Source organism: Thalassophryne amazonica, chromosome 13 (assembly GCF_902500255.1).
Source record: "Thalassophryne amazonica chromosome 13, fThaAma1.1, whole genome shotgun sequence".
NCBI classification, from domain to species: domain Eukaryota; kingdom Metazoa; phylum Chordata; class Actinopteri; order Batrachoidiformes; family Batrachoididae; genus Thalassophryne; species Thalassophryne amazonica.
Genome location: NC_047115.1, coordinates 50,038,585 through 50,052,703, shown reverse-complemented (window position 1 = coordinate 50,052,703; position 14,119 = coordinate 50,038,585). Strand labels below are relative to the sequence as shown.

Genomic DNA, 14,119 nt, shown 5'->3' with positions numbered 1-14,119 from the left:
ATAAGCCTAATGACATAGAAAGGAACAATGACAAACACAGTGGAAAGACCAAGACACAAGCAACCACAGGAGTGTAGGACAAACTTGGTTGGAAAGAAAGATGAGAGAACAGACAAAACATAATGTAAACAAAGGGCGGGGTCTAACCAGACCGACAGTACTGCACGCTCAGTGAGAAGTACCCAGACACAGAGCGCGCACATGCACCAGGAACAACACAGAGGAAGGAGGGATAATATGCACACATACGCAGCAAGACAGAAGAGGAGACAAAGACAAAAAGTGAGGACTGAGCGCCTGAGGAAATCATGTATAACTGCATTCACACACACAGACGTACACATCCACACAGATGAGGGCCAGCATACATGTCAATGTGGACTAGGAGGGGAACGTGCCAGGACACATGCGCATATAGCTGAGCACACTAACCAGACGTGCACATACACCTACACACACACACACACACCTGACTCCAACTCCTTCATCCAAATGACAAACCCACAGATTCACAAAGACAGAAATCATGGACAGAGCAAATACAACAGAAACTTGGACACTGACCATTCAGAAGACAGGACAGACAGACAAGGAAGAAGACAAAATACAAGACCTCAAAAACAACCTGAAGGGACCCTAACACTATAAGCACAATTTCAATCCTCATAACTCCCCTATCTGGAATAATAGAAACGTATTATTCAAAAGGAAATCCTTTTGCTATTATGATTGGGCAGAGAACGGTATTTGGTCTGTTTTACACCTGATGGACTCAAGTGGCAAGTTTCTTAAATATAATGAATTTAAGGTAAAATTCAAGGTTCACTGTACTAAAAGGCAATACTCAGTGGTGAGTGACTAAAGCAATACCACAAGCGATGGTGAATACAGTGAGAGGTATGATGACACTGATTTTAAGGGGGGTAAAGGTACAAATAAAATTATAAGATATGCTCTCATGTCTGAAATTTTCCCTCTATCGCTAAAAAGGATACATTTGTTAAAAGTTTACCCTGATGAAGTCAAAGTTCGAATCAGAACCAGATACCTATCTATCCCGGTCCCACCAAAATCTAAAGAAGTTCATTTTAAGATCTTAAACGATATTTACCCTTGTAATGAATTTCTTAGACAAAGATTTAATCTGGAAAGTAATAACTGTAAATTCTGTAACTCTGATATTGAAACTCTTGAACATGTATTTTTTTTGGATTGTCTTTATACCAAAACTTTCTGGGGAATTTTTCAAAAATGGACTTCTGAAAAGGACTCTCAAGCTCCAATCCTAGTTTTCAACACGATTAAAATTGGTTCTTTATTGCACGACAAAAAAAAAGAGATATGCTGTTCAACACTGTAATTGTTATGGCAAAATATTATATCCATAGGTGTAGATTTTTAAATATCACTCCACTGTTTCTATTATTTATGAATGAGATGCTTAATTTCAAAAAACTTTGAAACATATAAAAACTAAACAAGCCTTATCCAATCCAATCCAATCCACTTTATTTATATAGCACATTTAAACAACAGAACAGTTTCCAAAGTGCTGCACATAAAAATGATTATACAACTATACAAAACAATAAACCCACTCAGATACTAATAAATAAATAAACATAAAAACAATAAAACAATAAATAAATAAAACACTGGGCCAAAGACAACAGAGGACCATACAACTCATGCAGAGCTAAAAGCCAGAGAATAAAAGTGGGTCTTCAGATGAGACTTAAAACACTCCACTGTGGGGGCTGTTGGAACGTGGAGAGGCAGAGCGTTCCAGAGTCTGGGCCCAGCCACAGAGAAGGCCCTGTTCCCCCTGGTCTTAAGTCTCGTCCTAGGCACCACAAGCTGGAGCTGGCCCTCAGACCTCAGACCACGCGCTGGGGAGTAAATTTGGAAGAGGTCTACAATATATTGTGGGGCCAGTCCATTTAAAGCTTTAAAAACAAATAATAAAATTTTAAAATCAATTCTAAAATTAACAGGGAGCCAGTGCAAAGACGCAAGAATGGGTGTAATATGTTCATGTTTTTTGCTCCGTTAAGAGGCGTGCAGCGTTCTGGACTAACTGCAATCTGTGAAGTGTATTTTGATTAATTCCAAAAAAAAAGTGAATTGCAGTAGTCCAGGCGTGAAGAAATAAAAGCATGCATGACGCGCTCCAAGTCAGAAAAGGATAAAATTGATTTAATTTTGGTTAAAAGACGAAGCTGATAAAAGCTGGATTTAACAACCACCTTGACCTGCCTGTCCAGTTTAACATCAGAGTCCATAATGACGCCAAGGTTGGTGGCTGTGGGCTTATGTGTCTATAATAGCTTAATAGCCTTAATTCCTGATTAAATCTCTGACTTTTTATGGTTTTTTTTTTCTCTTTTTTTTTTCTTTATACTGCACTTTATTTTGTGGTTACAACATTATTACACTATTCCTAAATGTATTTTCATGTTTGCTTGGTATACTTGCTACTTTCTGATTGAATTTTATGACTTTGTAATGCCGGCATTTGTTAATAAAATGAGTTTTTTAAAAAATGAAGCGCCATATTTGCTGCACAATAGCGGGAAGATGGGAGGCGTCGGGGTGCGGTCTATAAGGCGGGTTTTGAAACGATACTCCAACTTAACCAATAGAAATCCACGATCAAGCCTCAGACTATATGACTGACAGGAATTTAACCAATAGCAACCGTAAATGTCGGCACCTCCTTCTTAAATACTGTCCGTCCGTTGGGGCGCCATTGTTGTCTCTTCGTCGGCATCATCGCTGCTGATTTTGGAGACTTTGTTCCGAGGACGTTGAACAGCAACGATAATTTGGATAAACTAAAATGGTGAGACTAGCGAATATTGTTTAGAATTTTGCGAAGTAGTGCGTTTAGTTTTCTCAGCTCTTTTTTTGTAGTGAAGAAGCATAGGCCGAAAAAAACGTGATTTTAAGTATGTGGTTTTTAAAGTGGGGGAGCTCGGTGCCTTCTTGGTGTTCTAACGGCATGGTGACAAGGCCGAACAGAAGTCCTGGTGGGTAATGAACAGTAAGCTTCAGTGTTGCTAGTGATTAATTTCTGAATCAGTAGCGCAACTGAAGCTTTCCTTTTGTATCGAGTGACGTGCCGTTGTCTCGAAGCAAAAAAACGGCGGAGTGCTAGGCTCAAAGGGTGCTCTGTTACTTTACGTTTTGTGAGCCGTCTTGTCGCTGTTGACGAATGAAATGCATTGTCATCAATTAAAAGTTTAATTAATTAATCTGAAGTTTAGGTTTTAAATTGAAACCCAAACTTCTAATTCATTAATTAGACGGCATGGGCCAATCAGAAAAACTCAGAACTCAGTTGACTGCATCGAGAATTTAAACGTTTTATTGTGAAATGGTGCAAGCAACAGGAACTGTGTTAACTTTGCTATCGGTGGCATCTGTGAGCCACACCATCGTGAAAGTGCAAATGTTTACATTGTTGATCAAAATAAGTTTTGAAAATGAATTCCCAAAATTTACATAATAAAGGATGCACATCATTGTGCTATGTGCAGCCATATCCGAAAGATGAGGCTGAGCTGACAGAGGTATGTGAGCCACATACTCGCATTCACACATGCGCTTCTTGCTTTAGAGGGCTTTCGTGTGACGTTTCGGTCACGTGATTTTGCGCCCCGCGGCCATTGTGGATTACGACGCGGTGGCCGCTGTGATACGCTACGTGTATTTGGCGAACAATTGCAGAAGCTTCAACAATGGTCAACTTTTGTGCTGTCATTGGTTGTTCAGAGGTGATAAAAATGAGGCAGGTGCTCATTTTACATGCTGCCAGCAGTTATTGTGCGTCAAGCAGTGGAGTGTTATGATCTTTCTAAGCAACGCAGAGAGACCTGGCTCTGCAGAATAGGCAGAGCAGAGCTGAAGGAAGCTTTAATATGGTCAGAACCAAGCAGACCGCCCGTAAATCAAAATCCAAAGCTGCCTGGAAGAGCTCTCCGGCTACCGGCGGTGTGAAGAAGCCTCGCCGTTACAGGCCCGGCACCGTGGTGCTGAGAGAGATCCTCTGCTACCAGAAATCCACATAGTTGCTGATCCGCAAGCTGCCCTTCCAGCACCTGGTGAGAGAAATCGCTGAGGACTTCAAGACTGACGTCCGCTTTCAGAGCCCCACTGTGATGCTCTGCAGGAGGCCAGCGAGGCTTACCTAGTGGGCAGCTTGCAGATCAGCAGCTCGGTGGGTTTTTGGTAGTGGCGGATTTCTCTCAGCGTCACGGTGCCGGGCCTGTAATGATGAGGCTTCCTCACACCGACAGTAGCCGGCGCGTTCTTCTGGGCGGCTTTGGTAGTGAGCTGCTTCCTCAGAGCTCTTCCTCCAGTGGATTTACGGGCGGTCTGCTTGGTTCTTGGCCATATTAAGCTTACGCTGTGAAACTGCCGCCACTTCGTTACATCGTCATTAAATTCACTATCCGGTATAACATATGGATCCACTGAACCAACTGTTACACATCGATCACAATAAACAGCTTTATCTCGAGGGTTTAAAGCCTCGTAATAAGCTTTCATTCTCTGTTTTCTTTCGCGCACCAGCCGCGTAGTAATCCACAATGGAGACGGGAGCAAATCAGTCACGTGACTGAAAACCCTCTATAGATAGGCTAGATTTTGAATAAGCTTTAAGAGGAACTGACAAACTCAATTATCTGCGTTATCCCACATAAAACATACAAATGTGCTGCAGCAGATGCCACCTGTCTAGTACCAACAAGGAAGATAATTGCTCAATATTTTCCAGAATGAAGTGACGTATTTTCTGCATAATAGTGGGAGGATGTCAAGAATCGGGGTGGGGTCTGTAAGGTAGGCTTTGGAATAGGGATGTACCGATCCATTTATTTTTTATTTTTTGGTCCACATCTGATACCTTGAATTTGGATATCTGATGATGACCGATATTATTCCGATACCAGAGCTGTGTTTGCTTTCATATTATCATTGTTGATTTTATATGAAGATATTTTGTATTCCCTGTTATACAGCCTCATGTTTAGAGGAAGATTTTATTAAAGACCTCAAAGTTCAGCTACAATTTGCCAGAAGGTATCTAAGATGCAAGCCTAGATTTGATGTTTTGGTGAAAGTATTAAGTATCTTTTTTTTTTATGGGCTCTGTGTGTCACTCTCTCCTCAATTTTCAAATTCAGTGGCACTTTATTGACATAAGAAATATATGTTTGCATTGTCAAAGCAAGTGTTGGAGCAAAAAATAAAAATTAAGTCCTCTCGACCCCTTCGCTCATTCGCTGTTCTCCTGCTAAGAGCAAACTTGGAACTTTTTGGAAACACAAAACCTTTCAACTGTAAAAAAAAAAACAAAACAAAAAAAACATAAATTTCAAAATGTATAATCAACTACATGCCCTAGAGGAACACTGGATTAATACTGAAGGATTTTGATGGAGTTTTTTTCCTATTAAGTGAGTAGAAACTCTGTGCAGCTATGCTCCGAGCTGCTGTTTCATAGCATTTTCATAGCCTCAGGACGCTGAAGTCCGCAGCTAAGTTTTCAGAAAATCTGTGCTCAGCGGCACAACCAATTTGAACCAGAGAGCTAAGTGGTCATTTGCTGCCACCCATGGCTAGAACACTGCTCCTCAACTGTGGAAAAGACCTCTCTCAAACAGCTTGGCCTCAGTTCAGAAACTTCCTCCTCAAGCTCAGCAGCAAACAGAGCAGAGAGCAAGTAGCACTTGAGAGGTTTTACAGACGTGGCTCCTCTCCAGTATTGGAAAATGCGCAGGTTGTATTGGAAATTTCTGGTACTTGAATTCCGTACTGGATCGGCTCGGCCCCATCCTTACTTTGGAACGATACGCCAGCTCATCCAATAGGAAGTTTTCAACTTGACCGACAGAGATTTGACCAATAGCATACATAAACAGAGTTCAGTTATGCACAAATAAGACTACCCATCTTGTACGCCAAAATATGGTCTGTTCCGTCAACTTCATAACCATCGAGTTGAGACTGCTGCAGGGAGTGAAACCGGAACTTGGAGTGTCTAAAATGGGGAGACATAGCATGACACTCATGCTATGCTTTTTAATTTTTGTCAGCTTTGTTTGTTTTTTTTTTTTACTAATTTAAGTAATGAGTAAGACCTTAATTGAGGCCCTGTTAGTCGCTTTAAGCCTGGTTCACGTGGCAAGATTTTAAAATTATCTGTAGGTTTCCAAAACCTGACAGACCACACATGTGAAGATAAAAAAAAAAAAAAAATCATAGCGCTAACAGTGTTGTTCGTACAGTGTGTGGCGTGCAGCCACACGGTAAAAACACACCACACACGAACGGATTTCACACAGGAACCTTCCCAGGTCAGACAGGAAATCTCACAAAATCTCTTGAGATTAAACGTGACTTCACAGTAAACAAACGGAGATAGTTTGTGGACTGTTTTCAACAGAGGGGAAAAAAGATAGAAAAAGAAAAGCCATTCTTTAAAGGAGTGGCAAAAGCGCAACCACTAGACTTTCTGGTAAGCCATAACAGCTGTTTGGATTTTATTTTCCACTCCGTACGTTCGTCACCTCGCTTTCTGATTGGCTACATGTCACATTCAGCAGGCTGCGTGCTCATTTGTGGTCGGAGGACACCACACACACTGCAATATCAGGCCAAGACAATCTAACATGTTGAATATTCCTGATTTGCGATCGGAGTGCTCCTGACGTCCTTCAGAGCAGATCACAACGCTCTTAACCCACCACAAATGGCAGGAATATTTAATAAGATTATCTTTAGCGCCATCACGATTGTCGGGGCGTCCTTAAGATTCTTGGAAGGGGAAGATCTGGTCCGATATCGGCCTAATTATCTTGCTGTATGAACCAGGCATTAGTGTACAGGTAAATTTATTTGGCTTTTTTACGTTTGAAGTATGTTGTTTTTGAGAGGCCGTAGTGTGGGGATCCCCCCCGATTCACTATTTTGAACCTATACACTTAGTCAGCACATTTGTCAGTATGAACAGCTGCATGTTTGAAGTTAACTTGTTTACAACTTGACTTGTATCTTTGACTCATTAACTAACTTATTCTCTCCTTTTTTAGCGTGAGTGTATCTCCATCCACGTTGGTCAGGCTGGTGTCCAGATTGGCAATGCCTGCTGGGAGCTTTACTGCCTGGAACATGGCATCCAACCTGATGGGCAGATGCCCAGTGACAAGACCATTGGAGGAGGAGATGATTCCTTCAATACCTTCTTCAGTGAGACAGGAGCTGGAAAACATGTCCCCAGGGCTGTCTTTGTGGACCTGGAGCCCACTGTCATTGGTAAGTGTCATCTGTTTGCACTGTAAGTTTGGGAGTAATGAGACTAGAAATGCACCATCTGAACAACAGTTTCCTCATCTCAGATGAGGTGCGTACTGGAACCTACCGCCAGCTCTTCCACCCAGAGCAGCTGATCACTGGCAAGGAGGATGCTGCCAACAACTATGCCCGTGGACACTACACCATTGGCAAAGAGATCATTGAACTGGTGCTGGACAGGATCCGCAAACTGGTGTGTGACAGATAATTCCTACCTGACAAATGACTGTTGTGTACAGTTCAACATTGTCTTTTTGTCCTCAGGCTGACCAGTGCACCGGTCTTCAGGGCTTCCTGGTTTTCCACAGCTTTGGTGGTGGCACCGGCTCTGGTTTCACCTCCTTGTTGATGGAGCGTCTGTCTGTAGACTACGGCAAGAAATCCAAGTTGGAGTTTTCAATCTACCCAGCCCCTCAGGTTTCCACTGCTGTGGTGGAGCCCTATAATGCCATCCTGACCACCCACACCACCTTAGAGCACTCAGACTGTGCCTTCATGGTGGATAATGAGGCCATCTATGATATCTGCCGTAGGAACCTCGATATCGAGCGTCCTACGTACACCAACCTGAACAGGTTGATCAGTCAGATAGTTTCTTCCATCACTGCCTCCCTTCGATTCGATGGCGCCCTCAATGTTGATCTGACAGAGTTCCAGACCAACTTGGTGCCGTATCCCCGTATTCATTTTCCTCTGGCCACCTACGCCCCTGTCATCTCTGCTGAGAAGGCTTACCATGAGCAACTCTCAGTGGCTGAAATCACCAATGCTTGCTTTGAACCAGCAAATCAGATGGTGAAATGTGACCCTCGCCACGGCAAGTATATGGCCTGTTGCCTCTTGTACCGTGGTGATGTGGTACCCAAAGATGTAAATGCTGCCATTGCGGCCATCAAGACCAAGCGCACCATCCAGTTTGTGGACTGGTGCCCCACTGGTTTCAAAGTTGGCATCAACTACCAGCCTCCCACCGTAGTTCCTGGTGGAGACCTGGCCAAGGTCCAGAGGGCCGTGTGCATGCTGAGCAACACCACTGCTATTGCAGAGGCCTGGGCCCGTCTGGACCACAAGTTTGACCTGATGTATGCAAAGCGTGCCTTTGTTCACTGGTATGTTGGTGAAGGTATGGAGGAGGGAGAGTTCTCTGAGGCCAGAGAGGACATGGCTGCTCTGGAGAAGGATTACGAAGAGGTTGGAGTTGACTCTCTTGAGGGTGAAGGAGAGGAGGAAGGGGAGGAGTATTAAAGAGGAGGGTGAAAGAGAATTGTAGTTCAATGTTCTGATGAGGAAGGGGGAATAATAAAATATGAAGTTGTTTGACAGAAAACTAAGTGTTCTCACAATGTCCTTTTTTTTTCATGTTTCATTAAAGTACGTGTTTGAAAGAAAAATGTTCATTAAGCATTCTCAGAATGTTCAGTTTTTGGGAATTTTGCATTTGCAAATAAAGTTGTAGAATGTCAAGTGTTTTTGTCTTAACAGGTTTGAATATTAAATTGACATTGACTGAGCTGATCTCAATGTAGACGTGCATTGTAACACAATTTCTAAGTGTTGGTATTGAGTCTCAGTACAACAAGCAATGAATTTGCTCTATATATTCCATGTAGTTTTTGTAACAGTTCTGCAAGAATCCTCGCACAAGATGCAGCAGCCTGTTGTGAGGGTGTTATAAAGTCTCAAATTTCAGTTGGGTTATGTGGTTCTGACCATGTAGGATCTTATCACCCTTGCATGTGGTTTAATTTAAAAGCAGCTGTCATCTGAATGATCTTAAACCCACTTAGTTCAAAATAAGTAGGTCTAAGTGCAGGTGTGTAGACTGTAACTGTTTGATCCATTGATGACAAACTAAACTTCAAATGCCCCTCACCCTAAACTGCCCCCACGTAATGGATGCTATTGAAATTTAAATTGACAGATTTGAGTTCTGGTCCAATGTTTGAACCAGACTTTTTTTTTTTAACACACTTTTTTTTTAAGCTTGTTGAAGTTGATCTGTTCTAATTCACCCTGTAATGTGGTATCAGAAAGGGCATCAAGTGTCCAACTTGTGCCAATCCAGACGACCTGTGGTGACCCTGAGTATGGGAGAGCTCTCATGCAATCCCAACTATCGTCAATAGATGGCATAACTTGAATTTAGCATGCACTGCTACAATGACTAGAAAAACATCTCAGGTGGAAAATCAGACTTGTTCTGGCATCATTCCATTTTTGGTAAAAACCAGCATGAGTATCAGACTCATGGAAATGCCAGTAACCAGAGTTTTCTTTTTTCATTCCAAGTTTTGCAATTGTATGCATAAAGGAGCTTATGTGCAAAGGCAGTATGTAGTGCTGCTTACAAAAAGGTCTTCACAAAACCAGAACAGTTTTCTCAAGCAGAAAATGGTTCTTGATTGATTAACCAGGCCCACCAAAATCCCCAAGTTCCTGATTAATGTAATTCTGTAAAGTTGTTTTAACAAACCAACCTGGTATGATGGCAGTGTATAACCAAGCCACTGGTATCTGGCTGGGGGTTTGACACATTTCTTACTTTGTGATACCAAATGTGTGTTATATTTTTGTTTGGTCCTACTTGCTGTTAGAATTGTTAATATACCTAAAAAAAAAAAAAAATTTTTTTTTTTTTTTTTGGTGGTATTTTAGTAACGACTTGTATAACATGCTGGCTGGATGTTGTGAGTTTGACATGAGGCCAAAATATGGCTGTCTGGTATTGCGAAGGCCTTACGTCCGTCCGTCTATCTACCCGCCTGTCTGTTCAGCATAAGTCCAGTCCTATTACTGCCAGGGCCTTCAAATTCATGGGAAGCCTTTTTGGCACACAGACCTTGGACAAGTTCAAAGATGACTAACTTTGACCTATTTTAATAGGCCAGAAGGTCACATTGTTTCCTATTTTTATGTTCATATTATGCATTTTAGCATTGCCTTATATTTATTTATTGAAATGTGTATGTATATGTGTGTGTGTGTATATATGTATATATATATATATATAGTATGTTGTCTCTTTAAACACCTAAATCAAGCCTTGTCATTTGATTGGTGGTTGTGTTTCTGATCATTTGTCCCATTTGCTATTACTGTGCAATTTTGGTTCTGTATGTTTTGCACCATTGCATGTTAGAACCACCTTAACATAAAAACAACATACTGTGTTTCTGTGTGTGCAGCAGTCAAGCATTGGACTGTACGCTCACACTAGCACTGTCTAGACCTTTGTCATGAAGAGGCGCTTATAGTTTTAAAGCAAACATGGCAGGGTTTGTTTTTGTGATGGACAACAATTTGAACGAGCTTATTGACTATGCTCATTCTTCTAACACAAGTCCAGTACACTGTAAGCCATCTGGAGGCATTTGCAGTGTTTGCTGGGATGAGGTAGAAGTACTGTCGGATGAAGAGCTCGAGAAATTTCTGTCTCAATTTTTGCTGTACTAAGGAAAGCAGACAGCAGTCTACACGAAGAAGTCAATGCACAGCAACAGGTATGGACTACATCGTCATTTTAAAACCACGAGAGATGTCGATATTACCACTGACAACAACTTTGGATTGGATTGCTATTTAAAGTTCGTGCTGGGTTGTTTGGAACCTCTTGACTTCAAAGGGCCAGTGACGTACACCAAAATGTAAGTCCCTTTTCAGTTGTTTAAAAAAATCAAATGACAAGGATTTATGAGGTGTTATATAAAACAAATAATGTTTTATCATTCGTGCAATGGAAAGAATATTCCATCTTTCACCTCATGAAATATTTTTACCATTGCACTCAAACATTCAATATTTGTATATTGTGGCCATGTTGCTGTGGTGCCTTCTTGCCCAGGTCACGCTTGGAAAAATGTTTTTCATGTCAATGAGGCTTTTACCTGGTTAAATAAAGTGTGTATATATATGTATATGTATATATATATAATGTCTAATTGTTTAGAATCATTCAGTTTTACCAAAGGCCAAAATATGGTAAATGAACTGCATTTATATAGTACTTTTCCATCTGCATCAGACGCTCAAAGTGCTTTACACACTGTCTCACATTTACCCCATTGTGAGGGTATTGCCATACAAGGTACTCACTACACACCGGGAACAACTAGGGGATTAACGACCTTGCCCAAGGGCCCTTAGTGATTTTCTGATCAGCCTGGGATTTGAACCGATGACCCTCTGTTCTGAAGCCCAACACTTTACCACTAAACCATCACCTCTCCTATGGCCATTGGGTATTGCAAAGGCCTTGCGTCCTTCCATCCGTCTGTCTGTGCTCATCATAAGTCCAGTCCAATTACTACCAGGGCATTCCAATTCACATGGAACATTCTTGGGACACAGACCTTGGACAAGTTCAAAGATGGCTAACCTTGACTTATTTTAAGCGGTCAAAGGACACCTATTTCCTATTTTTAAGAGGTCAGAGGACACCTATTTCCTATTTTTATGCTCATACGGCCAACGGAATTTTAGCATTGCGTTATATTTATGTCAAATTGGTGTAAAAACGCCAAGCCTCATGTTTGTAGGAAACCAGCCACCATCCTGACATTGAAATGTGGCAGCATCATGCTGTGGGAATGTTTTTCAGTGGGAGGAACTGGGAGACTAGTCAGGCTGGGGGAAAGATAAATGCAGCAATGTACAGAGACATCCTGGATGAAAACCTGCTGCAGAGCGCTCTTGACCTCAGACAGCAAGGCCAAGATATCAAAAGAGTGGCTTCAGGACAACTCTGTGAATGTCCTTGAGTGGCCCGGCCAGCGCCCAGACCTGAATCCAATTGAACATGTCTGGATAGATCTGAAAATGGCTGTACACTGATGCTCCCCATTCAACCTGATGGAGCTTGAGAGGGGCTGCAAAGAGGAATGCGCAAAACTACCCAAAGATAATGTGCATCAAGCTTGTGGCATTGTAGAAGACTTGAGGCTATAATGGCCTTCTTCTTGGCTGCTCCTGTGATGCCCAGCCGACTGAAAACTTTGCAGAGCGAGCATCCTGCAAACCCTCTACAGCCAACTTCTACGGGTTCGTAGTAGGTCCTCCAGCCTTGGTTCCTGCACTTTTCCACCAGCTCTTGATACCTGGCCCGTTTCCTTTCATTTACTTCCTTTATGCGGTCCTCCCAAGGCACTGTGAGTTCCAGCATAAGATGTTTTGAACCTTCGGAGGTGATGATCAAGTCTGGTTGTAGCGATGTTATGGCAATGTGCTGTGGGAACTTCAACTGCTTTCCAAGATCAGCTTGTAGCTGCCAGTTAGAAGCTGTGTGGGGGAAGCCTGTTGTTTTTTCCTGTGCCTGGGGTTTTTCTCCTGCTCTGAAGAAGGTAACTTCCTTCCTCTTACAGTGGTGCTGCCCACAAGTGTTAATAGCTGAGGCTAGGCTCTCATCAATTGACTTGAGCACCTGGTCATGGTGCCACCGGTAACGACCATCCGCCAGGGCTTTGGGGCAGCTGCTGAGAATATGCTCTAATAGCCTCTTCCAGTGCAGAGTGGGCAGGAAGGTGTTTCGTTCTTCCCCCAGGCATAAAGGTTCACCGGGCTTGGCAGGGCATTGTAGACTGCTTGCACCAGGAATGGGATGCCGAAGAAGTCTGTCTGCATGATGTTTGCCCAGGTGATCCTGCGCTGCAGTGTACTCTCCCACTTCGTTCATGCTCCTTACTGCCGGAGTCCTACTGCCCTGCTCACCCATTCCTCCTCCACCCCTGCATGGACCTCCTGCAGGAGCAGCTGGTGTGTCTCCTTACCCTTGGCCTTGCTGACCTGGGCTTTTGGGAAAAAGCCCAGTCCTGCTCAGCCAGTTGCCAGGGTGCCCACCAGGGCCTTCTGTCTCAGGCGTGACTCTGCCATCTCCACTGCCATCTCTGCTTTCCATTTCCTTCCTGTTCTCACCTCAATGCCTGCTGATGACACCTTTTCATCCCTGGAGTCCCTATACTGTAGCGCTTCTCGTGTGCGTGCCACCTTAAACTCCTCAGTGAGACCACTGAACGGTAGCTGCAGGGTGCTGCTCGTCCCATACAGTGCTGCGCTGGTGAGGCTGCGTGGTAGGCCCAGCCACTTCCGAAGAAAGCCACTGATCTTCCTTTCAAGGGACTCAACTGTTGTAATTGGGATGGCATAGATCAGCAGAGGCCACAGAACTCGAGGCAGAATGGAGTGCTGATAGATCCAGGCTTTAAATCTACCAGGCAGGCCAGACCTGTCAAACTTGCTGAGCCAAATACCAAGATCTTGGGTGAACTTGTGGATGGCGGCGGTGTCTTTCAGGGTCGAGTCATTCCTTCCCCAAACTCTTGACTGGCTGTTCAGTGATGGATGGAATGACAGTTCCTCAGATGGTAAACTGGAATTTGTTAATCACCTTACCCTTCTTCAACACCATGGACCTTGACTTAGAGGGCTTGAAACTCATTCTTGCCCAGCTGATGAGTCTCTTGAGTCCTCAAAGGATCCATCTACATCCTGGAACCGATGTTGTAGTGACGATCAGGTCATCCATATAGGCTCTTATCGGGGGCTGCCATACTCCTGACTTGGTCAGGGGTCCTCTGCATTCCACTTCAGCAGACTTCACCACCATATTCATGGCAAGGGCAAAAAGGATGACAGACATGGTACAGCCTGTTATAATCCCTTTTCCAAGACAACGCCAATCTGATGTTTCTGACCCCGAAGTGACCCTTAGCCTGAAATTATTGTAGTAATCCAGGATCAGGTCCTTGATCTTACTGGGGACATGACG

At 43.1% G+C, this 14,119-nt stretch overlaps 1 protein-coding gene and 1 long non-coding RNA gene across 2 annotated transcripts in view; one reads left to right on the top strand and one right to left on the bottom strand.

The window, feature by feature from the left end:
• Nucleotides 1-2,728: 2,728 nt before the first annotated feature.
• Nucleotides 2,729-14,119, top strand: part of LOC117523407 (tubulin alpha-1B chain-like) — a 29,608-nt gene continuing 18,217 nt past the window's right edge. Inside the window, exons 1-4 of the mRNA XM_034184925.1 lie at nt 2,729-2,842; nt 7,098-7,320; nt 7,404-7,552; nt 7,624-8,643. Coding sequence (XP_034040816.1) covers nt 2,840-2,842; nt 7,098-7,320; nt 7,404-7,552; nt 7,624-8,604 — 1,356 coding nt within the window. The 5' untranslated portion in view covers nt 2,729-2,839 and the 3' untranslated portion in view covers nt 8,605-8,643. The remainder of the gene's footprint in view (nt 2,843-7,097; nt 7,321-7,403; nt 7,553-7,623; nt 8,644-14,119) is intronic.
• The window catches only part of LOC117523410, a 19,167-nt gene continuing 13,557 nt past the window's right edge, over nt 8,510-14,119 (bottom strand). The window contains exons 3-4 of the long non-coding RNA XR_004564498.1: nt 9,249-9,258; nt 8,510-8,638 (exon numbers count right to left, since the gene is read on the bottom strand). This is a non-coding gene — a long non-coding RNA (uncharacterized LOC117523410). The remainder of the gene's footprint in view (nt 8,639-9,248; nt 9,259-14,119) is intronic.